This window comes from Pyrgilauda ruficollis, unplaced genomic scaffold, assembly GCF_017590135.1.
Source record: "Pyrgilauda ruficollis isolate IOZ18807 unplaced genomic scaffold, ASM1759013v1 scaffold18, whole genome shotgun sequence".
NCBI classification, from domain to species: domain Eukaryota; kingdom Metazoa; phylum Chordata; class Aves; order Passeriformes; family Passeridae; genus Pyrgilauda; species Pyrgilauda ruficollis.
In genome coordinates this window covers 9,978,433-10,006,242 of record NW_024516984.1, presented here as the reverse complement: position 1 = coordinate 10,006,242, position 27,810 = coordinate 9,978,433, and the positions used below count along the sequence as shown (strand labels likewise).

Below are 27,810 nucleotides of genomic sequence, written 5' to 3'. Positions count from 1 at the left end.
GGAGATTCTTTTAGTAGGATTTTAATAATTTTAAGAAGCAGTCTTTTTGATGGACTCTGTAAATATGTTAAAATTACTAGTTCTTTATCTGATGTATGTGTCATGGGCTGATTGATAGAAACACATATTTATGGTCATGAATGATGCTATTTGTACATAGGTTTTAAGTTACTAGGATACAAACTGTGTTTTTAAATCTTGTATAATATTTCTGTGATACTTTTATAGTACAATTCTGGCTTCGGGAAAGTCTAGAAGCAATATTTCTTGAAATAAAAAGTGTTTTACTTTACCTGCTTCAGAGAAGTCCACATGATCCAGTTTTCCTCCTGAATAAGTTTTATTTCAAAAACATGCTAGCAGTTTCAGTTTTAAGAATCCATCCATACTAAAAGTGTCAGGTAACAAAATAACACACGTTATTTTATGTATAAATTATTCCTGGAGAGGCGAGTAATGTATTTTGTTGTTGTTGTTGTTTAATACATGCTGTGATTTTAATTTTTTTTTTAATTTCAAATTCATCCAGTCCTTTCTTCCTTGAACTCCATGCACCGAGCTGCACAACCAGCAGTTCCCAGACGCAGTGAAATGTTTCAAGGAGCCATGTCTTGCTTTGCTGCTTTCTCTCCCCCCTGCACAGCTCTCCTTGTGACAGCACAGCACTGCAGACCAGACACGCAATCCTTACCAAGAGTGAACCACACATCCCTAGTCAGGACTTGTGTCTCCTTGTACAAGAGTCAGCACGAAAAGGAACTTACCTTCCAAGGTAAACTCCCTCTTACACGAACTCTGTGTTTGTTGGATGGCCTGTGAATAAGAGTACCTTCATACCTAAACTCAGCCTCTGAATCTGTGCTTCTTGAACTCTTTTTTCTTTTGCATAGTCCTGGGACTCTGATGCTCCTGCAGACATGAAGTTACAGGTGATGTTTGCGGGGATCAGGAAAGTGGATGAATCCAAGTGTTCAAAAAGCAGTCACTGCAATGTCAGGTAGAGCCCCGGGAGAAGCCTGCCCTGAAAGCACACTAGCAAGCACAGGATGTATCTCAAAGCAGGGTGCAGAGCACGCCGAGCCAGCAAGTTTGAGAGGACTTGAAGGACAAAGGCAAATTGAAGCAATGTCCCACACAACCACCTCTTGTACCTTTGTGCAGGGAATTATCCAGCACCAACAATGTGGCCTATGTTTTTTGAAAGTACAGTTCTTTGAAAGAACCAAGCAAGGTGCTTTCTCTCTTAATGCTGGGGCACAGATAGAGAAGGGAATGGTGCAACAGTGTGGTCCATGGATTCACCCCACTTGCCCTTCCTCCTTACCTGAGAGCTTAAAGTACTCATTGAGGAAATGGCAGAAAGAGCATCTTATTAGTTTGAAAGTTGTCTCCCTTCTTTCTTCTAGGACAGTACTCAGTCATCTAAACTATCAGCTAAACAGTGCCTACCTTCTAAACCAGATGGAGCCTTTTTTACAGGTCTCTTACAGGAGGGTGGAGGAAAGAAAGTATAAAGGACACTCATTCTGTAGGCAAGAGATACAGACAGCAATGAGCTCTGACCCTTGCTGTCTTGGAAACATGCACCAAATATAAAGCTAAACCACGTTAAAGAGGCCAAAATCTGTCATATTTCTAAGTGCGCAGCCTAAGCAGCATGTTGCTGTCCCAGTTTGTTTTGTATTTCTTTCTGCACAGTACTTCTTGTCCCATAGCTAAGGCAGTCAAGTCCATGAGCAGTGCATGGTGTGACAGGAAGCTTTTACAGGCAGTTGCAGGCTCGGAAATGAAGCAAGTGCCTAAATCTGGCAAGTGCTCCTCACGTGGGGGAGGGCCAAGAGGATGACCTTCCTAGCTTTTTGTGATCTGCAGAGCAGTAGAGATGTGTCTATTCAGAAAGGCAGTACATAGTTCAAGATTTTCTGAAGGGCTCCTGGAGATGGACAGAACTTTAAAACTCGCAAATCTTTGGGAGGTAGCAATGTTATGCAAAAAGTTCCCTCTGGAATTTAAGATAAGGCAGCCAGTATTGCCCTCACATATGAGGCACTTTCTGAGACTGCCTAGCAACTGAGAGCAGAAGAGCAAAGTGTGTAGTGCTTCAGTTCCAGAACTAGACATAGAATCACAGAGTGGCTTGGGTCAGAAGCAGCCTTCAAAATCATCTGGTTCCAACCCCCACCATGGGCAGGGACTCACTTAGAGCTGTTATGAGTAGGTGAATCCTGGTGTTACTGAGGTAAATGCACACTAGCAGCTTTGCAAAAAAACAAAGAAACAAACAAACATTTGGATCAGAGCATTATTCTGGAGTTCAGCCAGAACAAAAACCAGTAGGTTTTTGTGACAGTTGAGGGAAGGTATTTTAGAGTGCAGGTCTGAGCACAGACCACCTCCATTCTCTCAGCCAGAATCCCTTGAGATGCCTGCAGCTGTCTACACTGAAGTCACACAAGCGCAGTCAGAGGGGATCTGTGTAAAACAGTCAGGGCTGAGAACCCAAGAGGTGCAACAGCCTCGTCCAAGGAAGATCTGCCCAGGACTAGACTTGAGTCCTGAGCAGCCGTGGGTGCCTGGGTACATGTGATGCTGTAACAAACTTCTTCCTTTACTTTCAGCAAACCCAGTCCTGTTTGTGTGCTCTGACATCATTTTTCAGTGAGAACCGACGTGCAGCGAATAGGGCACAAGCCAGAATTGCAGAAATGATGTGTCGCACCTGAGGGGATGCAGTGGCAGCCTGCGCTGCCTGGAGTGTGCCCACAGTGTCAGTGGGCAGCAGGTGTCAGTGCAGAGCCGAGCCACAGGCGCCTCTCCTTGAGCCTGCGCCCTCCCTGCGCCGCCTCTTCTGCCTTCGACCGGCAACAGCTCCCGGGATGCGCTACAAACCGCATTTCATCCTCTCTCCTTGGTTTAACAGCTCTGGGCTTGGGCACTGGTAACGTGCAGGGGGATCTGAGAGATGATTTTTTTGTGTGGTTATATGTATTGGAAATGAAAACATGTAAGTCTTACTTTGAAATCAGAGAGCATCTGGACCCAATCAGCACACATGATATGCTATTTTTTATTTCCAAGTATCAAGTATTCAAGAGTTTGTTTTGTAAACACATGTTTACAACAGATGCTGACAGTAGGTTTCATTAAATCATGGGTTATATAACTTTAAAATTACTCTAAGCTCTGATGAGAAATAAATATAAATTAAAAAAAAAAAAAAAAACATACAAGAGCCTAAAGTATGCAAAAATACCCATCATAAACCAATTCTCTTTTTACCACAACACAGCACCCACACACTCATACCATCAGACATACTCTACAAATTTCCTTAATACTCTACACATTTGCTTAATAATGAGTTTTTTAAAAACTGAACAGGCAGTGTGCCCACTCCATGCTCCTACAATACTACCCAGACTGTTGCTGTTCTGCACAAATCATTTGGTAGAGGTATGCACTGCAGCCAGGGGCCAAACTCCCATGTGCTCAGCTAGTGAAAAGAACAGGTCTTCTTTCAGAAAAGCCTCCACTCAACTGGGGATCTCACTGACACAAATTTATTTTTTTTTTACTGAAACTCAGCTTTGGATCATTTTGTACATATTGTTTTGTTTTGTTTTGTTTCCCTCCAGGTTTTCAAATATGGAGTTTGCTACAGAGGCAAATTTTCTGGCCTGTTGGTCAGAAGTGTGATTAGTGCTATTAGTGCTTTCAGTGCTATTTGGAATACAGACACCTGCCCTGCATGAGCAGCTCAGGCACAGTAAGACAAAAAAAAATTATGGTTCAGAATTCAAAATGGAAATTTTGTCTTCAAGATTTTAAAAGCAAACCCCTATTTTGTAAATCATAGCTGACTTTAAAGTCAACCAAATTTGGCCTTTTTCCATTCCTAGAGATAGATTTGCTCTCATTCTACCCCTCTCTATCTGGTATTCCATGAAAGAACATTCATATTTCAGATTTCAATCCTCATTTTAATTCAAACACTTGCTAATATTGCTCGGTTAAGTGGTTCCAGAATTTAGCCCAATGTTACTTATCATTACTACAGAATTTATTTTTAGCCCCTGCTTAAGCAAAGCAACTAAATAAAGTAACATGCTACAGCAGACTGAATACATTCTACATGAGACTTCTGTGGTCTGTGTAGCTTCCTACTTTACCTAATAGTGCTGGGCCAAATCCTACACAGACTCCTGAAATTACTCACCCACAGAAGAACTAGGTAGGAATTGGCCCACCAGGAATTACAAACACTGTCTTTGTCAGAGCAGTCCACACTTTAGGAACAGAAACACACGCAGTTGCATCATTGACATGCCTTGAATATGTCATTTAAGTCATAGTGAAATCATAATAAAATACTTCAGTACCTATTAGCACCACAGTGTTGTTTAGTCTTTTGTCTAGAGATTAGCAAGCTGTCTCACCCTTCCTCAAGGTGAACAACATTTTGGATGCTTTTTGTAGCCCTTCATTAATTCCACAGCTTTTCACCTATTCTATATAATAAACAAAACACTGTTACAGGATAACATTGTGACAACTACTTTGAGATTGAGAAAAAAAACAACCCAATACACACAATGGATAATGCAATAATTAAAAGAGTAGAATGGAACCTGAATAAATAAGCATCTCTTCTGTAACACTTGAAGTCAAGAAAACTTTGGAGCTACTTTGAAATCGCAGAGCTACATCTGTGTTTAACAGGCTGTATTAACAAAAAAGCTGAAGGACTGAAGGGGTGACTGCTAAAATTATTAACTGTAGTTATTAACTGCAGTTTAATGCAATGAATATGGCCATGGGACAAGGGTAGTGTTAACTTTCCTCTTTAATTTACACAATAAATTAAGAGGAAAATATAGGAAAAATTTCCTTCCTGAGGATCAGGTAAGCTTTCAAACCTTTGGCCACAAAGTAACATGTATTAGTGATACTCAGTGTAAAGGAGACAAATCCCATGAACTCAGCCATATCCTGTCCTCACACTGAAGGTCCCACATCTCTACATCTCTACTCTGTGACAATGTTTACATGCAATCTTTTTGAATTTTTATTTGTCAAACAAGGTCTTAAAAGAAAAAAGAAGAAAGCCCTAATTCCCTACAAAAGAATAAGTCTACCACCATGATGTTGACTGTCCATTTTGTAAGCGCTCTGAAGTGATGAAAATGTCCAAAGAATCAAGTCCAGTATGTGAAGAACCTGAAATGTGTTGATTACAGTTTAATCTACAAGCAGCAAACACTCTGTTCAAAGCAATGACGATGCAGGTCACAGTCCTGGTAAATCTCTGTTACCAGCTGCTTTAAGCCCCTGGAAAGCAACCACAGCTGGATGGCTTCAGCTGGGGGAACCCAGATTCTGAAGCATGCAGCATAACATCTCCTAAGCCATTGTAAAAGACACATTACTGAGAAAAAGATAAACTTGTTCAGGAAGATTTTTGTCTTCAATCTCCAAAAACAGTAATAATAACCAGTGAATAGAGTATAAAAGCTAAACAAGCTTGATATTCTCTACTTCACACACACTTGCTAAAGCACCAGCTTGTTAACTTCCAACACAAGGTATGACCATAGTTCTTCAGCCTCAATATTGGACTGGTGAGGCCAAGAATCTGGCTCCAAAATAGCAGTAAGACACTTTGGACCTATTTATCATCAGTTTTATGTCAATACAACACCGTGAAGAGCTGTGGTATCACATGCACAGAAAAGTGTAGTAAGGCAGCAATTATTCAGGCCTTTTGGGGGGAAAACCTGCAAGAACAGTGCAGAAGGTGCTGACCCCTGTCCCAGACATGCTCTCTGAAGTTCCACTGAGCAGGCAGTGCTCTGCTCCATTTGTGCAGGATACTGACAATTTGTCATCTGAACCTCTCGGTCCAGATTCTGTGAAAGGGCACAATTCGAGTCTACAGCATTACCTGAGAATTTCATTGGCTCTAAGGTCAGAAGGATGCCTTTATTTAATCTATCTCCCCATGTAAAACACAGGTTTTCAGATAGAAATTCATAAAATAAGTGAATGGCAGGAAGAGTGAGAATGAATCTTAGACCATTCCCACAAAATACTTTGAATTTGAATTCTATTTGAAAATGACAGCCTTCCTCCATTGCTGGATATGTAAGTAGCCACACTGAATGCCACAGCAGAGTGCTCAAGTGCTACTTTGTGCTATTCTGGTTACAATTATCACTGAATCCATGGGGGAAATGCTCAACATAGAAATACTCTTTGGATAAATTCATTTCTTTTTGAATGCAGACAGGATTCAGTCCCACATTTAAATATGTGCATTATTTTCAAGTGCATTACTTAAGTATATAAATTTACCCACATATTTAAGTGTTCTGCTGGATCAAAGCGATAATGAATGAATAGCTAACACTACAAATTAATAAGCAATATTAAAAACGCCCATATTTTTGAAAACACTATATTCAAGCATTTGTAATTAACTTAGGACCTTTCAAATGTACATTTCTAATACTTAGTAGGTGATGTGTGCCCCCACTTACATAACAGTAAGTTCTGAAGATCTGCATGTTACAACCTGCACTTTTAAAGATATATAGGCTGGCCAAAGAACTGAAAGTTTCCAAATAAATACAAAGTGCACAATAATATTCAAAGGTTCTTGCAGCTACTCACACTGTACTGAAAGGCTATAAAATGTCATTGGTTCTAAATTATGCTGTATTTTATCTAGTATGCTCAAGGGGAAGAAGGGGGACCAAAACCAGGGGGCTTTTCACTAAAACTGGAAACATGGGCAGTCCCACTCTCCAGATTACTCCAGCCCTGCGAAGATCTACAAATTATCTCCTGAGGGTGCTGCATTCATAAGGACCTAAGGCCATGGCTGCATCCATTTTGAAGTTTTCTCCTTTTTGAGGAAACAAGGGTGAATGGGAGGCTAAGCAGGGACAATTAACCTGTTCTCTCAAGCCCATATATTTGGGTTGCTCCTCCTCTCACGTTCCTCACTTTAAATGAGGACTAAGTGGTGGAAGAGGGATTTGGTCTGTCCCTGTGGGGGCACGGTGGCACTTTGACCATCACCAGGTGTTGCTCCATATTATCACTGGCTGGTAAGCTGCAGGCAGGTGACTTGGGTTTGCTCCCAATAGCAGCCTGTGGGTGAGCAGGACACCTCCTTCACCTTGTCTTGTATTCTCTGCCAGCAAACCTTTTGTGTTCAGGGACAGAGGGGGAAGGTGGCAAAAATTCCAACTTAATGGAATTTTACGTTCTATGGTGAGAGGATCTCACAGTAGGAAGACAGCATGGGCCCCTTCACCAGATGACAGGAAAAGTTCTGTTTTAGTTCCTGTGAGGTCAGTTCAGCACCATGTGTCAACCACAACTGCTGCCAGGGCTGCACTCCGTGTCTGGAGGTGCTGCTGCCTGCAGCAGTGACAGCCTCAGAACAGAGTGTTTGGCCAGCACGTCTGTCCATACACCGGTCAGTGACAATGCTGGAAGTGAATGTGCTTCCCCTGCATACCTTTATTCGCTTAGTTTAGATTATTATAGATTACTCACAAGAAACCCTCCTTCAGGAATCAATCAAAAACTGGCCAGAGTTTGGGTTTTCTTTCTTTCAGAGGACACTGACTTAATTGATTTTATAGAAATTTATTTGCATTGCCAAAATTATCTATACCCAAAACCATGAAAAAAATTGTTGGAAAAGTAAGGACTTACATTTTGTTTTGCATGTAATACTTAAAGAAAAATTAAAATTTATTTTCCAATTAAAAGTTAAAAATGAAATTATGTAAAGAAAGCTTTTTCAATATTTCTGAAGTTAACATCTTTCTTTCTACATTCCACTTTTTCAACCATTTAGGAAATATGAATGTTCTTGGAAGTCAAAGGGTCAGGATATCCTAAAAAATGGATAGTTTCCATTGCAACAAGTTCTGAAATCCCTTGAAAGCTCAGAAACAGAAGCAGCTGCAGAAGTGTCACTTTTATCACTCTCATTCTTTGGCATCAGTGCCATTAGTTCCTGACAATCCTAATCTGCACTTCCTTGCTTTTTACGGAACTGAAGCACACAAGGCATGAAAGATAAGAGATCAGGACAGATTATTAATCTTCAGTCTTTTACAATTCCCTAAATGGTCTGTTCCTGAGGTATTTGAAAAGATTGTCACTCTTCACTTCTCCCTGTGATGATTAAAATGGGGAAGTGATAAAAATGGACAAGGGCTGGGCTGCAATTACACTTTGTCATACTACTTTGTCAGTAAGACCCACTGTATAAAATTCTTGGATTCTTGGTGCAACAAGCATTTGAGACTGAAGGAAAAGGAAACATTTTTATCATCTACTCTGCTCTCCTGGAGCAAATATATATATATATATATATATATAAAACACCTTTGAGCCAAGGAAATTTATTTCTCAGGACAAGAAGTGTAGAAGCCAATTATCTCAGGAAGTGTGTACTAACTGAGGACATGTTGTATCCAGTGGCTGCATAAAAGGAAAATACATTCTCAGGCTTAACCCAAAAAAGGCTGTTAATATGGACAGAATAGTAGGAAGAGGTCAAAACAATATTCCTCTGTGTTTGGGGTAGGAGAATTGGAGTTCTCAGACAAGAAGAGTAAGAAATGTTACAAACTACATAAATGGACTGACACATTCTGAAATAAGCAGCCCCATGGGTAGTCCCATGTGCTGGTCAAGAAGATCCAGATGATGACAAAAGGCAGTTGGCAAAGGCAGAGAGGGAAATCTACTCTTCCCAGGACAACTCAATGGATGTCAAGGAGAGTACTGCCTTTATTTTCAAGGACTTGGTTCCATATAATGTCTGATCAACATGCATGTTCTAAACTGAAAAATTAAATCAGGAATAAAATATGCTCAAAAATATGTAGAAGCTCTGCTCTTTCCTATTTATTTTCACACAAGTTCTCTACTCAGCAAAATCCAAACCAGACTATCACTGAGTCCTCTTAAAAGACTGCTTTTTCATTTCCTACACTTCTAAGACTCCCCATGCAGGGCACAATACAGCCTTGACTTCCCAGTGTCCAACTGACATAATTTTCTGCCCTTTGAGACATCATTAGTACCTCATGAGCACGGTGCCTAAAAGCCTCCAGAGCAAGAAATGAAATGCCAAGCACATTTGATTAGAAAGTTTCAGCATCTCCTGGGGAGAGAACACACTACAGTAATTTGGAATAAACAAAGGCCACATCATGTCCTGCGAGTCCACAATAATTTCTATTCTTAGCTCTTCACCTAGAGGGCCGAAGGAGACACAAACTCACCCTTTGCCTTCACAGGAGCTTTCAGTGAAGCTGAGAAAAGGAAAGGCAGACATGTGTGGGACACACCGCACAACCAGGTCCTGTCCCACCAGCCTGCCCAGCACCGGGCAGCTGGAGAGGCAGAAGTGTGGCAGAAACCAGAGGGTCAGAGCCAGCCTCCCTTCCCAGCTGCCCTGGTGTCAGGGTGCTCAGTGCCTCGGCAGTGCCAGCAGTGCAGGCAGAGCCTCCTAGCCGGCACCACGGACCCCCCTGGAGGGGCTCCTCTGCTCACTCCTGCAGCCTGAACTCTGCTGCCGATGGCTGTGAGGGACCAGCCAGGTCCCAGACAGCAGACGAGGCCATTAGCTCTCCCTTGGGACTTTCCCACTGAAGCTGAGCCACACTGGCATGCAGTTCTGAAGGACAGCCAAACTTCCTATCAAGCTATAACCAGCTGTTTTCTTCTTCAGGAAAATATGGGTTTGGTGCTAATAACAGGCACCCAAATAACATTGCAGAAATATGCACATATCTGCTCTGGTATGTGTGTATGATTCCTACATCTTAATGTTACTATAAACCAATACTGAAGTTTTTTACTTCAAGTATTACAGTATCCTGTATACTTTGTGAAGAATGACTACATCCCATCAGTTGAAAATTAATGCACATTTTGACAGGATGAAGATGTTACAGCTCAACATTTGCAAATGTTACCTGATGCATAACTCTTGTATGGCTTGACATGTTATTAACAGTACTTTAAACCTTATGTTATTTTTTAATTTAATGATTACGCCTGAAAATAGCCCCTTTCAAATTCAGTTGCAGTAATGTCTTTAAAAGCAAGCTTTAAACTTAATTTGCTGCACATACAATTATCCAAATAAGTTGCATAGTTTAAATAAGTTCAGTTGTGCTTTGTAGCAGAACTCACAGTAATTACTCATCTCTTAAAAATACAGTTTGCAGATACGAAGTTGACAATACATTTAAGCATTTTTGTGAGTCTAGACATCAACAATGCGAGTTTTTGTCACTCTTCCACTGACTTCTGCTGTTCATAACACCTCAACTTTACAATGATATTAGATCAGAGCATGGACATTTAATGGACACATCTGAAATAATTACAAACACAATTTTTAAAACTCCATTGTCGGGAGGGAAGAAATAAGAACTCGGGTTGGTTTGAGGTATCCAGCCCTCAGGAACATATTATGGTTGTTTGCATCAAGCTTTGTTGGTTTTATCACATGTTACATTTAGATTAAAAATAGAAGGCACAGGTGTTTTACAAGGCGCCGTAACTAAGTCAACCAACAAAACTAAATATTACATTACCAAGCCAGGGGTCTGTATCTCAACAGTGACTTCTTCCAATGCATTTTCATTTGAGGAATTTATTGCTTCTGAAAAAGGGCCGGGGTAAGTCTGTGCTAAGCAGTTCATTCCTTGTGCCACACTGATGTCTCCTTGGGAACTGAAGGTAGGGCAGGATCTAGTCCGTGCATAGTTTTGTTGGGGTCCAGCTTGTCCAACCATCTCACTCACAGTGTTCACCGGCGAAGCCCTCCAACTCTGTCTCAGCAGTTGTTCTTCTTTACACTTTAAGGAATACCAGGCCAGGAAAATAAAAAAGAATCCCACGAACTTGAGAGCAGCTGCCAACCCGAAGTAGACAAAACGAAACGAGGTGACATCGTATTCCCAACAAGATCCTTGTACGCCGCAATCCTGTTGCCAAAGCATGCACGTGGTGTCAATAACAGCCCCAAAATAAATTGGAGTGGGAATGTAAGCTGAAACAAAAATAGCAAGAGAAATAATACGTGTTAGCATATTGTGGAAAACTTCTAAAGAAACTATATGCCCCAGCCAAAGAGTGTAGGTTGAACATTTTTGAGATTTCTACACTGCTGTTCCCACAAGAAATGTAAAAAATGGAAAACTGGCCAGCCAATCTTCCCACCAATACTATTTACCCCACATATGAAACCTACCACAAATGGCAGAGAATATAAAGAAGCCAATGCAGCAGCACCTTAACAACTTCAATCTGCTGTCCTGAGACAGCTCTTCTTGAGCTACATGTCCCCCCAGAAAAAATCCAATTTTGTGTTCAGGCGGAGAGAAGGCAAAATGTTGTATTACAGTGAAATACATTATCTCCGTAGCATTACCTGCTGAACATTCTTTGCCCATGAGCTGGGAAAGGTGCTGTTTTTAGATTAAGGTGAAAAAGCACTGAAGATCACAAAATGTTTTTGAAGATAGATGTAAGGGGTAGGACCATTAAGATTATAAATCTCCTTTTGAATAGATCTTCCCAAGAAACAGACTTTAACTTCTAAGGCAGCAAAAAATGCAGCCAGTCCAATGAATCTCCTGCTTTCTCCAGAAATACAACATCTTTAAGATGAGATTGAAACATCCTTCCTCAAACAAAACTTAAAGATGCAGCTTTATGGGCTTCTCTTGTTCTCTTAGAATAGACCTTGCTTGCTCTAGTCATGTATTTCATAGCAGCTGAACACCTGGAGTGTTTCTTTATGGGCAGGATTTTAGAAATTTAAGAACTTGAAAGAGAATTCTTTGAAAAAGAAAGACTTTTAACATCTATCCATTTTTGCTTTGAAACACTTGAAAGACATTAACTAACATTAGAAGAAAGACATTAAGGCATTAAGTAACAAACGCTTATTTTAGAAATTAGAAAAACTATTGTTATTGCTGAAAGCAACAGAATTCTGTTTTTGAAAGCTAAAAAATCCTTATAAAATAATATTTAGTAACTATTAATTTTCAAATACAATTTGAAACATTAAAAATTTATCTTTTTGTGAAACTATGTTGTTCTAGAAAATCAGTAAGCAAAAAAAGTAAATTAACCACATTTTCAGATGCAATCTTTACAGAAGTTATTAATTTTAGGTTCCTAATACAGTTAGCCAATCAATTAGATGCAGATTTATGGCATTTTAATACTTTTATGGTGCATTTAAGCTGAACATGGTCTTTATGGAAATGCTGAGCTACTGTTGGACTTACCAAGAGTTCTTAATAAAACAAACTGCATTCCTAGTGCAAAGGGCCGCTCCCCATCTTCCACAGACCTAGCAGGTGAACAGAAAACTCCAGTGAAGGAAAAGTCATTACCCATCATCATCCTGGTATGTTCTAGCTCTACCTCATAGCTTTTTTCTCAGCTATAGAAAATATTTGTCTAATTTCTTGTCTTTAGCTTTTACTATTGTTAACTCCTACTGCTAGGAAAAAATATAGCCAGCCCCTCCTGGACCTGTTCAATCAAAATCTCAGTCACAACTTTTGACCTTTCTTTACCTGTACAAGGCCTGAAGAATTGATCCAAACACATTAAGGAAATTTAGATAATCCACAAAAAATGTTTATGGTTTCTCATGATAGCTTTCTATTATTTCATTTGTCTTATTTTATTTTTCCTAATATTTTTGAGGTGAATTAGAATTAATAGATAACTAAATTGTTGAAGGCTGGACTCAGTTTCTGAATTTAACAAGTCTTTGTGTAGCATAAGCACTTTGAAGTTACTTTAAGAAAAGCATCAGTACAAACATACAAACAGTCTCTTTAAATACCTTTTGAATTCAAGTAAAACAAGATTCCTTTCAGTAGTTTCAAAGGAAAAATGTCAAGCTTATAAAGACTAAATATAAAGTAAAAAAACTCCACACTGCAACTACAATTTCAGTGTGGTTTTTTGAAATTTACCTACACAAATTACCTACTGATTTAAAAATATTTTTAATTTTTGACCTAAAGGTCTTAAGATAGACAGCTTCTAATTACATTGAAATAGACCATAAAAACACACAAAAAGTCTGCAGTCAAAGGGATGCAGCTATGAAACATTTTTGAAGTCAAGAAACTGAGAAATTGGAGAATCAACTTGTGCCACAGATCTTTGACCAATGCACAAAGCACAGTATGTGGTTTGGGACAGCAGGTGTCACTGTCCATGTGTGTGGGCTCCCATTTTTTGTACTGAGCATTACAAAATCCTGTTGGAGACGTCCCTTATGTATCTCACTACTGTGAACTTCACTGCAATATTGATCTTCATTTGTCTTTGCTAATTGCAATGCAAGGGCAATATTTTTTTTTATTACTATTATTTTACATATTGGAAATCCAGAGACAGAAGGAATAAAGTCAGAAGTCTGAATCAGAACGGTGCTGTGCACACCATAGTTGAGGTAAGGCTGAGCAGCTGGAATTCTGATGTGCCCAGCCCTGAGTGCCTGGCTTCGATGTCCCAACAGTGACTCTTACACTCATTCTGTGGATTCTTTGAAAAGCAAACTGGAAGGCAAAATTCCTGTGTGACACAGCACAATCCTCCCTGTGCCAGCAGAAGACTCCTGCATAAACCTTAGCCACCTGAGTTGAGAAAATGACAGCAAGAGAGTGCCTGTCCTTGGAGGGGGTGAGACAGATTCCTGCCAGAAGGTTTCTCAGCTGTGGTCACGACTAAGCCTAAGGATACCAAAGCTATGTCCCAACCTGCCTCATGTTTTCCAGAGTTCCATGACGTATTACAAAGATTTGCCATTATTATTATTTTTAGAAGGGCCTAAATTTGTCCCAGAATATCAGAGTGAAGCTCTAAAGACAGCACTACCAGAAGGAAATCCTACTTGGCTGGGAGGACCTTTCTCACAGAAATAAAAGGCATAAGACTGGTGTTTAAAAAAGTTCAATTTGAAGACAGATTTTACACAAAACCAGGACAAAAGGTGTCTCTGTGTTAGCAATTAATGCAGCTAAACTGCTAGTCTTGAGACTTGGCATGAACACCACAAGCATTTCAAGCACTTGTAGGGATTTAATTCAGTTCAGCTCTAACCTGTTCTCATGGACAGGATGCCCATTTGCATCTAGATCATTTTGGGTGTGCCTCTCAAGAGTACCTCAAACAATGGAAGAGGCTTCCTAGAGAGGTGGTTGATGCCTCCTGCCTGTCAGTGTTTGGACAATGCCCTCACTATCAGGTTTTCATCTCTGCTCAGTCCTGCAGTGGTCAGGCAGTGGACTGGATGATTAGAGAGAGTATTTTCCAGAGCATGTAGGGACAGGACAAAGGGCAGTGGCTTCAAACTGAAAAAGAGTAGGTTTAGATTAGATATTAGGAGAATTTTTTTCACTGTGAAAGCAGTGAGGCAGTGGAAAGATTGCCCAGAGAAGTGGTGGATGCCCCATCCCTGGAAGAGTTCAAGGTCAGGCTGGATGGAGCTCTGAGCAACCTGGTGAGGGAAAGGTGTCCCTGTCCACGACAGCAGGCTGGAACTAGGAAATTTTTAATGTCCCTTCAAACACCTTCAGATTCTGTGATTCTGTGCTCATTGTAGGTCCCTTCCAACTCAACTATATTGTTCTATTTTTTTTATTTTCCAACTCATCTTCATCTGAAAAGAACTTACTTCTTCAGCTCTGAGCTCTTCAGCTTCAGAACCCAAATGAAACAGACATCTTTAAACCATTCTTTGTCCTTCTGTTACCAGCAGAACCAATGCTTATGGGTATGCTTTGTAAATTCTAGTAAATAATTGTATAATTTTCCTCTAATTGCTCCTTCTCTTTAAACAGCAGCAACATAGATTAAACAAATACAAATTTATTTTAGCAGCAGACCACATTATATTTTTTCAGCTCACTTTTCTTTAAAAATCAGCAGAACTTCTCTTACAGGAAGTATGTTTTAAATGGACACAGATGTTACAGGGAATGATTATGTTTATCAAACTAGATGGCAGAGATGGGAAAAGCCAATCCAAAAATATGATTTTTTTTTTCAAATTGATAAATAAATGCTACTGCCTTTTTCCTACAAAGGCTCTGTTGTTCTCTATTCTTAGAGTAGGGGCAATAACACCACTACTGCAGTACAAGTTCAAAATTCTTGTGAAGATAAAAAACGGAAGACTCAAAACCAGGCATGGGGCAGGAATGAGCAATTTTAAGAATGAGAAAAGGCTAATTTTAAATACTTAACTTTTTCATTTGCATTTGAAAATCTAAACCATTGCTCTAAGAAGGTTGAAAATTTTCCAAGAGTAATCATTTTCTTCCATGATGCTTTGCTTGTTTTCTCTTTATAGCACCTGGAGTTTACTGCACACTTCATGTTTCCTAAAGTGGATTATCATATTACATATTCTAAATACTAACAGATTTCACCCTATCCCTGTCACCCCTTTGCTTTTTAAGGCTACACAAGGATTCTATTCACTTTTTAAGGATACAAAAGCTTCACAGGCACTGTTGACAGCAGCCATGGCAAAAATCCTTAGGAAACATCAGGGAGTTCTCACCTGAGTGTCACTATGACTGCTGATGGCTGGGCACATGCTGTTATAAGGGTTACAATGAAGAGAAATATGAGGAACGGGATGAGGGTGTTGCAGGTGCGATCGCACTTCCCAGACACAGCGTAGCCGTTCTCATTCAGGTAGGTTTTGACAATCACCAGCCGGAGCTGACTGCGCTGGCCCACTGTGGGCGGAGTGATCACCTGGCGACTCTGCACACAGGCACATTCTGTGTAATTTCTGACCTGGGAGAGCAAAAAAGAACATTTCCATGTGAAAAATATTTGTAAGAAAGACATTGCAAAGAGACATCGTACAACAATCCTGTAGTACCTCTCAACTGAGAATCTTCTGCCTTGAGCACCATTACCCCAAGCACAAAGTTACTTAAATCTCCAACTATTTTTAAAACTGGCCAGGACTCTCTGTGAGGAGGTTGCCTTTCCATTGCTTTATTTAGTCTGAGTTTATTTTTAAAAATCTGGAACATATTTGGGAAATATTGACAAAACAATTCAATCACTTCTGACAGGGAGGCTGGAGAAAAATATTGTTTCTATTGTGCTACAAAAAATGTGAGGAAATGCTCCTCAAGCAGCAGTGAAAATGCCATATTCTGAAATTCAGCAAGCTGCTGACTTTCATATTCAGGCAGTGTCTTCTGCTATGTTAATGGAAGGCTACCCAGATCTGGCCAAAGAGCAACAAGCTGCACTTCATGCTTGAAGCTCAGGACCTTCCCTCTGGATGTGGGAGTAGATCTAGCAGGAGCAAAAACAGAGAATAAAGGGAAAGCAGAGACTAAAAGAGTGAGACTGGAGAACTCACTGAGAGATTCCTGAATGGACAAAGAGAATGAAATTAAGATGAAGAGACTGAATAAAGAAGTAGCACTTCACAGGCAAACAAGACTGTGATTTGAACAAGAGGAAGAAGAGCTAGATCAGAAATAGCCTTCTTTCACCTTTATGCTACTTTTGTTTTCATCTGATGAATGGCAAAGGGGTGTGCGGCAGCTCAGTATATTCCAGTGCTACAGAAGAAACTGGCCAGGACTCATGTGATGTCACAGGAAGGAGCTTTCTGTTTCAATTTTTGCATTCATCAAACCTTGGGCCACACAGGCACAGAAGTTACAAAATCGTCTTAAGATAGTGAATTTAAACACTTAGACATCAAGACAAATCCAAATCATGACAGTTTGTCAATTTTTTAAGGTATTAATAAATACCTTTATGTGCATCCATGCCATCATGTAGCCTCACACTTTTTTTTTCCTAAGGGATTTAGCTGAACATCTTATAATGTATCTATTTATCCAATATTTTTCCTCCTATTTTCAAAATGTGACTTTAGGTATTTGTTTTTCCTCAGACTAAGAATATTCCACTACAAAGATGGAAGGAATCCTATTTCATTTGGATTTTTTATAACACTCGGTATTACAGCTTAACTCTTTCAAAAAAGAGTCATTTATCTTCAAAACAGTATTGATGTTATCTCTATTTTGTAATTAAGTAACTGAAACAGATCAAAGGTTCCACAAACATGGGTGACTAATTTGAAACAACTGGAACCCTTTTTTTCAGAACATTTTCCATTATACCTAACTAAATATATTCTAAATGCAACTTTTCATGCCTTCAAATACAGATTTAGGCAGCCCATCTACAGTGACACTTCCATTTGTTGCTCATGTTCATCATCCAGAACACGAAGAATACAAGACTAATTACCAATGGGGAGAAGTTCTGTTTAACTGACTTGCCTAACATCACTTAAAAACAAATCCAATGACAGATTCTGGTTTCCAAAGGCAGCACTCCATTCTAACATCACATGAGTACCTGATTTCTTTCTACAGCACCTCACCCTAAACTCGTTATTGCTTCCAAATGCAAATGCCAAATAGGAATCCTACAGAACTTAGACCTCCTTACCACACACTCTTTATTCATCACCAGTGAAACTAAGTCTGTATATTAAATGAGACAGACATAGCATGACAGAAATATTAAGAGTATAGGAATAGATATATGCATAAATATACATACATAAGTACACTGGTATCCTTTCCTCTTAGTTTGAACTTTTAAATAGTTCATTTTGAAAACATTCTGTGTTATGAACTTAAATCCAAATATTATACCTTAGCAACATTTTGTGTGTTATACAGTGGCATTAACTTACATTGTTTTCGTTTTTAAAAGCACCATACAAAAAGGATTATTTAATCCAAAAAAGTTCCTTTTCCAAGCAATGTCAGCCCTATTCTCTTCACCATTATCTGCTGAGTTAAAACTCCAGGCCATGAAGCATCTTTTCTTAAACCATAAGATGCAATAACATGTTTCAAAATCTGTAGAGCATACACACCCAGAGTATTTCCCTACTAAATAAATTAGTAGTGCCAGTTCAATATCAGATGAAATGCAACGAAGACCAAGCCTGTCTCAGTCCAGGAACGCACAAATTAGATTATATAGACGGTGAAATTTAACCACAGGCTCACACTGCAGGCTTTTCCAATTGGTCAAAACAATTTTCTACTAAAAACCAGCAAGATAATCTAAAAAAGAAAAAAAAAAAAAACTAAGGGAAACTAATCTGTTCTCAGAGGCATCTATGTATAAACATGCTTTTTCAGACCATTATCCAGGTGACCTGAAAAAACACAGTGCTGGACCTAACATCCTCCCGCTTCACAGGCTGGCTCATGACTGCAAATCAGGAGACTGACACGTTTTAAGTAAGCTTTCTGGAAAGTACAATCAAGCCCTAAGAAAGTCAATGTTTACAGTACTTCTTGTGTTTCTTAATTATACTTTTCTAAAGGACAGTTCTGTAACCTAAGAATTTAAGAGTTCGTTTTTAAAAGAAACTAATATGACCATAATGCTCTGCTGCTACTTAAGTCAGATTTTACTTTTCAACTGTTTTCTTGTGCCCAGTCCTGGAAACTGCCATGGTTTCCAGGCCACTGAAAATTTCCATGGTTTGGTTTTACCAGCAGGATGTCCTTCTCCAGTTCAGCATAACTATAATTCTGGGTTGTAACAAGAAATGTATTTCCATGAAAGAAAGTGGATTATTAACATCTTTTAAGTTCTTGTTACTTGAGTTTGATGACAACCTTAATTTAGCCTGGAAGAGGTTTAGAAAAAGGCTGTAGAACTGGTCAAACTGTTTTACAGGAGCAGAATACATGGGCAGTCTTTACCTAGCCAGGCAAACCACAGACCTAACAGCGCACTGGTGCAGGTGCAAGAGCTACTTGGGCAAAATGATGAGGCTGACATGAACACCAATTTAAACACTTTAAACAAATCCTAACTAAATTTAAACATGAGTTTAAAACACTTCCAACTACCTGAAGAGTTAAGTTCTTCCTTCAGTTCAGAGAGGGAGTCACAAAAAGCCCCAAACTGTTTTAAAAGGTAGAGACTGAGCTTGAAGAAAGACAGTTTGACATGGCTGCCTGTTGGCAGAAACCTGGGTTAGATGACACTGACCCAAGGAACCCTCCCCAAGCCCTGCAGGAACAGCAGGCATGCAGGTCACTGACAACAAGGTCTTTGGGGTCTGTACAGAAAACACCAGCCCTCCCTATCCCATGGCATTTGCACTCACTCAGCTGGAGGATTCACTTAGTACAAATGAATTTGTGCCTCAAATTGGTGTATAACTAAAGGAAGTGGGCTGGCACCATGCAATAACAGCATTGCCAGTCTTTCAAATCATGGAAAGGCTCAGAGATGGACAAGTCACCGGCAGAGAACTTCTCTGAAGCTCAGAGGAGGGATGCTTGAGCTAGGAACAGAGAAGTCTTCGATCTGCACAGGTCCCAAGGGGCTACTCGGGTTGTGTGTGGATGGGGGGTGAAGCACTTACCCCTGTGCTGTGGTTTCCACCACTGATGCAGCCAGCTAGGCAAGGATTAAAATATGTTATTCCATCTGATCCACAGACAGGCTCGTACTCATGAATCTTACATCCACAGTTAACATTACAGCTTCCAGTCAGATTCCTGTGGGCCATGGCAAGAGTGGGACTGAAGAAAGGAAAAAGAACATGCTAGTAGAGCACGCACAGATATCCGTATTCTCCTGTACAGAGGGAGCAAATATCCTAATCATTAACTCTGGAACTCTGTTGATTATTGGATAAAGACTGTGTTAACTCTAAGTTATGTATATGACTTAAACAATATAGAACACCAAGGTCATCCTTGCCATCAACTGAAAACACAATAAAAGAAATAACACCAAAGTTTAAAATTTGTATCATATTTGGCTAGGTGTGTTTTTCCCGTTTTGTTTTTTTTCTCTATGAAGACACCACTATTTTATATGTCAATTATTCTAAGCTGTAGTAATTTCTTGGTGATTACTAATGAAAGATTCAGCGACAAGATGTGAGGATTCTGTGAACTAATAGGCATATTTTCCTACATACCAACAGATGTTCAGAAAACAATGCTTGTATGGCTTATGTATTACAAGTATGTGAAATTTACAGGAAGCTCTCTAGATCTGGAAGACTGCTGTGCTTTTACTAAATGTCTGTAAATGAATCACCATTCTGTTTCCCTAGACCATTCCCCAAAATGTGGCCAAAGCCTAAATCCCTTATGGATTTGGACATATTTCAAATGCTTCTTTCCCATCCTTGAGTGAAGGATACACAGCTTAAACACCAGCACCTACATGGCTCCCTAAAACTACACAAATCTATGCTTGGTCTTTGAGAGCTCTGGCCAAAATGCAAACAGCAGCTTACTTCACTTCAGTAGTCCTTGAGAACTGGTAGCCATGTCTGAGAATTACACTGGAATGCACAACCACTCCACGCTGGGCACTACAGTGTAATACTGAATTAACTGTTCTGTCTTGTTTGTTCTTTCTTTCAGTACTGCTCAATGGCCACTGCTGTTTAAAACCAGCTCAAGTACCTCCTCTTTTGAGCAGATATCCAGGGAATTTCAGCACCTCCTCAGCCAGGCAGGAGCTGAACGGAATCTGGGTTGGTTTGCGGCTGCATCCTCAAGACCCTGTACACATGCTCACAGACTGCCATGCCTGCCCTCACAAGGGCTGCTGCTGGCTTGTCTTCATGTCTGGGCAGTGCCAGTGTGAAGATAAACAACTAGCAGCAGACTTACTGCATCCCAGCTACTCCAGGGACCACAAGGAATATTCTTCTGTTCCCATCCTCTACCCCTGACCAGACCAGAGGCTTGGCTCAGGAGCCATTCTGCCCACAGTGACTGTCACCCACGCTGTGTGTCACTTCACCCACCGTCGTTAGTGGCACTCAGTAGCATGACTGCTGCTCAGAGCGTTCCACTTGACTGGTTTCCTCGTATTTATACACCACTATTTGCTTTTGCTGAATATGCTTGTCTTCCCAGCTGTGCACTTCTGCAGACAATTAAATATTACTAAGTAGCTTTCAAATATTTATTGACTGTCTACTGATCACACAAATCAGGTTCACAGATTTAGCTCTTGGAGCTACTTTACACTTGATGGTCTAGCTGGATGCTAACCAAAGCCTTTCTGAGTGTTTTGTTTCTTGCTCTATAAACAAACAAGGTACACTTTTAGAAACAAGTTTCAGCTTGAGAAGGAAGTCAAATATCCAGGACTGGTAGTGGTTCTGTCACGTTCCCAGCTATCAGCTGAAATTTGTAATATTATATCCTGCTGGATTTCAGTAAGCAGTATGCAGCAATACAACATATAGCAACGGGCAGATTTTTCCAGTAATGTCTCAACAGAACTTTTTCTCCAATGGAAAAAAAGCACCAAATCATCAAAACATTCCTCAGGAACATACAAATTTCAGCAGCACAGTGACAAAAGCTTTTCACACCAACAGAAGAGGCAGCGTTTTTGGAGTTTTACAAAATCCTAGTCAGCCTGCTGAGCTAGATGTCCCAGATGACTGAATACTCAGCATAAGAAGAGACTCCACAACCTGCCTGGGAGACCCTTGTACCGTGCTCCTGTTGACAACAGGGATTTGCCACACTGCACAGGAGCAGGTTCAGGGACAGCCCAGAATGCCAGGAAAGGCACAGCTCTGGTTCCACTCGCTAACCTGTCTCACCCTGCAGCACAAATTCTTCTGATCTCTTATCCCTCCACCACCTAAAACCATTCTCCAGGAACAGATCCCTCCACCACCTAAAACCCTCTCCACCACCTAAAACCATTCTCAGGAACAGATGGGTAAGGCTGTTCCACAGGCAGGAGAACCCATTCCCCATCCTGCTCTGCTTACATAGCTAACTTCAGCTATGTAAACTTCAGCTGCACTGCTGAATATTACCATGACACAGAGGTTAGGAAATCAGCTTTAAAAAAAAAGGTGAATGAAATCAGGCATCCAAGAAATGAGAAGCATGAAACTGGAAACTGAACTGAGACCACTGTGATAATTTAATCTCAGGCGCATTTTTTTGTTTGTCCTGGAAGACAACTTAAGTTTACAGATACACAAAACAAATATACTCAAATTAATAACAAGTTACTGCAAGCTCTGCCTCTCCAGCTTTCATCACCTTTTGTCCTCAGCATATCACTGTAAGGCTTATTTGGGGAATTTCTTTTTGTTGTTTAGATCAAATACCTTGCACACAGAGGGGTTTGCACACAAAATCATCTATTAACTGCACTCCCAAAGTTCATTATCAGACAGTTGTAAGAGGCTCATGCTTTCATTTTCATTACCTTCACTCTTCACTCATTGTTCACTCCTCTTTCAGTGGTGGGAAACGAAGGATGAAGGAGTTTCAGATGCTGGGGACATGAAATCTCTACTAACATCTGTCTGTGTCATCCCATTTTCATCATATGGGATGAACCATACAGCACATACTACAACATATTTCTTGAACACTTCTTTTGGGAAGGAATCATTTTTTCTTGAAGGTATGCATTTTTCTGGAAGTAAGCTGAACCAAAGCACTCTGTTAATCCTGCCTTCTGGCCCTGGAAGGCTGCCTACTCTCCACAGAGGAAAACAAAGCATTTATCCCTGAATTACAGCACAGCACATCACAGATTTACCTGCATCAGCCATTAAGAGCAAGTTCTTAGGGAAATTGCACCAAAGCTAGTACGTCCTGCTCATGAGCTGATCCGTGGGAAAAGCTGCCTAGTCTCAATGCAGCAGCTGCTGTAGAAACTTGGGATATCTGAGAAAGAGCTGCTCTGCTTGTTTCAGCAGGTGCAGATACTGCCAACTTGCAACACTGCTGCACCTGAGCTGCTAAGGACACCAACAGCACACAAACAGAAACCAGCCCCAAATGACAGCACTTCCTGAACTATTCTTTCAATTACAAAAATGCTGCTCCTTCCATTAATAAGATTCAACTGCAAGTTTGCTAAACACGTGCTGGGACAAAACCCAGAACCCCATCTGCCAAATTGCATTTGTTCACTTCTCAGGGAGACTGCTCTGTGTCTCCATGACACAATGCTAACAAAGCTGATAAAGAGAAGACCTTTATTAGATGTGACTAACAACGTAAAGGACTCTAGTTTCTAACATTTTTTTTCTAAGTCATGTTTTTCTCTCCAGCTATTACTCCAGGGAAGGTTTGTGGTATAGGAGTAAAGTGAGAAAAGGGAAAATATAAAATTAAATGTATTGCCTGAGTGTTCTGAGCTGTGACCAGTTATTTCACATACTTGGACAGGAAGATCACTGTACTGACACTGAACATATATTGGGTAAAAAAAAAGTGGGCCCTCTTCTCAAAGATTACGATTTAAATGAAATGCAGTTAAAAAAAAAGGAAGTCAAACTATATTTTGGTAACATCTAAACAAATAACTGATTTTGCACATGTTTTTATTGATATCACTGTAGTAACCTACAGGATCAAGGAAATACAAAGGGAAGGAGATAACCTCACCACATAGTTTCCATAATCTTAATATTGGGTTATATGATAAAAAGGATTATCCTAATTTGACAGCAGTATTTTTGGTTTGGTATTGAAGGACATTCTGGATGGCAGAGATCTGCAGTCTCCTTTTTGGCAAGCAGCTGGAATTGCAGCAATGATGCAATTTTTGTGTAGCTGTCAAACAAGGGACCCTCTCACTGCATTAGCTGGATTCCTTCTTTGTTGTTATTGTTCTGATCCAATTAGTCACTGCTTTCAAGTTAAGGGATGCCACTGGCTGATTGGACTGAAATAGATACAAGAATAACAGAAACACACACTGTTGATACAAGAGGAAGAATATAAGTATTTTTTATGTGAAATACTGCAGTAAGCCAATTGCACACTTTAACTAAACTCTACTTGCACCAAAACAACACAAAGTAATCAAAAAAAAGAGACTGTTGATTCATTACATATCAGAAATGTGAGAGATGGAACTGAACTAATCCAGGAATCTGTCACTATGAGTAAGCTCACCGTGGAGGCTGTTTTAGCTGCCTTATACGACAATACATGCAAGAGACAGGTCTGGAAAAAAACAAAGCAGCTGATTTCTGATTTCCCTTTTGTTCAGTACTGGTGAGGCCACACCTGCAGTGCTGGGCTCAGTTCTGGGCTCCTCAGCAAAAGACAGACATGGATGTACTGGAGAGAGACCACGAAAGTCCACTAAGATGATAGAAGGACTGGAGCATCTCTCTTCTGAGGAAAAGCTGAGAGAGCTGAGACTGTTCAGCCTGGAAAAGGCTCAGGGGGATTTCATAAGTGCTGTAAATATGCGAAGGGAGGATGCAAAGGAGACAGAGCCAGGCTCTTTTCAGTGGTGCCCAGTGCCAGGATCAGAGGCAATTGGCACACACTGAAACACAGGAAGTTCCCTACAAACAGCAGGAAACAGTTTTCACTGTGAAGGTGACTGGGTGGTGACACAGGTTACCCAGGGAGGCTGTGGAGCCTCCCTCCTTAGAAATACTTAAAAGCCATCTGGACTCTTGTCCAGACCATTTGCTCATTCAGGACTTCCCACCTGGATGCTGTTATGGTGCAAGAGAAGGGATGCCATATTGTGGTTTTACATAAGGCTCCTTACACTGCAATTCAAACATCACACACACCCTCAGAACAAGGCTGGGACACGGAGCAATAGGTTCTAAAATGCTGAGATGTACAGTACAGAGGTGCCCTTGATCTTCCTGAGAACAGAAATGCTGATGACATGCCAGCAACAGCAAAACTGCTTGTACCAACATAAAACAGCAGAAAATTCTTTCTAATATATTCTAATCTGTGCATGCCTCCAGGTCCCATCCACTTTGCAGCTGGTACAGTCAGAAAAATACTGAGTTTGAAATGTCACTGCCTGCTTTTCTGAGTACTGGTATGCACATAACTTCTATGTTAATTGAAACCTAGTTCACCCCTCTCCTTAGTAGTGGTTTAGGACCCAGTTCACCAAAGAAAAAAACTGCATGCTTAAATGTATAAAAAACGGTAGAAATGAACATATTTGTCCAGAAATGATCCTGCAGGGTATGTCTACACTGCCCAATGCATCTGAGATCTCTGAGTTGGTGCCAGTGCAGGTAGGTCAGATATCAGACCTGGCACTGCCATGTTAGGGTAGAGCATAATGAAATACGTTTATCCCAAACCAGGCAGCTCTGCTGCTTTCCCTATCCAATCTTGCCCGTTGAACTGGCTTTGACATCCCTATGCTGCACTACAGTCAAAGTAGAGAATGAAGTATGTGTTTTATTAAATTCAGAATGAAAGCATGATTTTTTAATTCCATGGCCAACAACACTAATGGCTGAGTTAAAGAGTTGCCTACTAAGTAAATGATTTGAAACTATCAAATGACTGATCATGAGAATTAAGAGAATGCTTACATTCAAGATTAATTTATGTGTAGTGCTGCCTTTTTACTATCATTTTGATAATAAATGTGGACTTTATCTCTGCGTTTTAAAAATCTAGCCTGAACCATGCTTTGTAATGTGCTGGAAATCCTCAATTTCTGATGACATTACAGCCAATATGATTTTTATACTGATTTCAAAGAGTTTATATACATCAACAAGTTGTGAGAATTTTGCCATTACTATTTCTCACCTCTTTTCTCGATAAGAACAATTACACGAATGTGGAAGGAAGTACTACAGATCTGCACAAGAGCTGTGAATTGATGCATATTTCAACTGATGCTATGTATTTACTGCAAATGTTATTACTTACTAAAAAAACATCAGACACTCTAACAAATCCAGCATGAAGGCTATGAGTTACACGACAACAGTACACCTTGTCTTCAGTTTAGAAATAGATTTAAATCAAATGGGACTTCTCCAAACACAAAGGTACAGGCTTCTCATTAGTCAGGCAGGGACATTCTGACTTGCCACACAGATAATTAATTCCTATCTGAAATTTATGTTTTCATTCCTATTAATTTTCATCATCTACACCCACAGGCTGTCACAAACATTAACAGCAGGTGGACAATCAAAGCATTCCACCCCCTTCCCATCCCTCTTCTCTCCTTCTTCAGCCCACTAAGCTCAGATGAGGGTATATCACCATGCCACTTCCGTCTACTGAGAGCCCCTCAGCAGCAAGCTTTAACTTTAGGTCTTAGGAATACAAAGGAGTAACAGCTTTTCATCAGCTCTTGACTTTCGACTGCTGGTTTTCTTTGCTCTAGCATTAAGGTTTGACAGCAGTGTAGTAACACCCAGCAACAAGCAATGCAAAACATTCTCTGTGTACACAGCACCTATTTTCTTCCTCCTTTGCTTCCTATTTTACCGCTTTGTTTTTCACTTGCTATCCCTCTGCCCCACTGTAATTTTTCTCCATTTCATCATCTCTTTTCCTGCTCACACTATACATTCTCTTCAAAATATTAGGAGTCCAGAACTGAGCCCTAAAAGCAAATATACAAATGGATCTGATACCCAGCACCTGGTCATAATTAAAAGGCAGACATGCCTCAGATGTAAAAGCAAAGGGAAAAAACATTGCTTCACGTAGGTTCACACTCTATAAACACTTAGACTGCTCCTGTGTTTAACCTACATGAAGAATGCAATTTTGAGGAAAATCTCATGTAAAAAGTAAGAAAGAAAATAAAAGCTCATGATCAGGCTTCTACAGAATCCCTTTCCAGTGAAAATGTCTCAAGTTTTACCACACTGCCTTCCCTCCAAGTATCTTTGTCTTTTTTCCATGCATTTCTTAATGCCACGGCCTAAATTCCTCACTCCCAAGTCCTTCCTACAACCACACCTTCTTCCTCATTGCAGTCCTCTTCAGCCTCTCTATAACTTTAGGGAATATGATCTAGTTGCTGTCTTGATGATGATCCAGGAAGCCCTGGAGGGCATTCACACAACTAGAAAGGGGTTCAGAAGCAGTGCACACCACTAATGTCAATAGCACATGCCCAAGTGATTCTTCTCAAATAGGGACTGTAGACCTAAAATACTATTAAGGTGATAATTAATAATCCACTTCATTTTTTCACAGTTTTTCATGAGCAGAAAACATTTTGAAGCACTACGTAAATTCTAAGTAATCTACAGAGGACACTATTCTTATTTTTCTGCCTCACTGAAGGCCATTCTAATACATTTTCTCACCCTTCAAAAAGGTGAGTTACTACATAAACTGCATTATAAACCAGATGTAAAAAAACAAGGGCCACATACTATCAGCATGTGCTTATATCACAATACTCACTAAATTCTCATTTGAACATGTGGCTTCCTCAGTACATCAGTTATCAGCATTTTATACATTTCCAGATCAGGCTTATTGAAAAAAGCTAGTTTAGCTGGAGATAATCACCCAAAATACTTACCCAGTTGTGTAAGGTATATTTATTCCCCCTAGATTAATGCTTTCACATCCAACAATGAAGAGTGTTGAAAAGCACAGCAGAGACACACCACTGCAGATCATAGCCAACTTTGCAGACTCTCTTGCACCAAGTTTCAGCTTTTTTATAATGTAGCCACCTAGGACAATACCAACACCAGCACTTGGGACAATAATCACACCTGCCAGGAAGAAGTTCAAACAGCATTAAAAGAGGACCTACAGAAATGGCATAAAACATAAATATTGGTTTCATTCCGTAATGAGATGACTGCAAATGCTGCACTAAGATCTCCATTGTCAGATTCTCCACTAGCAAACTGAGTCAGAC

The 27,810-nt window shown here is 40.1% G+C and overlaps 1 protein-coding gene across 1 annotated transcript in view; it reads right to left on the bottom strand.

The window, feature by feature from the left end:
- Nucleotides 1–8,308: 8,308 nt before the first annotated feature.
- The window catches only part of SLCO5A1 (solute carrier organic anion transporter family member 5A1), a 69,795-nt gene continuing 50,293 nt past the window's right edge, over nt 8,309–27,810 (bottom strand). The window contains exons 6-10 of the mRNA XM_041464369.1: nt 27,463–27,661; nt 19,532–19,691; nt 15,644–15,885; nt 12,342–12,406; nt 8,309–11,092 (exon numbers count right to left, since the gene is read on the bottom strand). Of these exons, the coding sequence (XP_041320303.1) occupies nt 10,626–11,092; nt 12,342–12,406; nt 15,644–15,885; nt 19,532–19,691; nt 27,463–27,661 (1,133 nt within the window). The 3' untranslated portion in view covers nt 8,309–10,625. The remainder of the gene's footprint in view (nt 11,093–12,341; nt 12,407–15,643; nt 15,886–19,531; nt 19,692–27,462; nt 27,662–27,810) is intronic.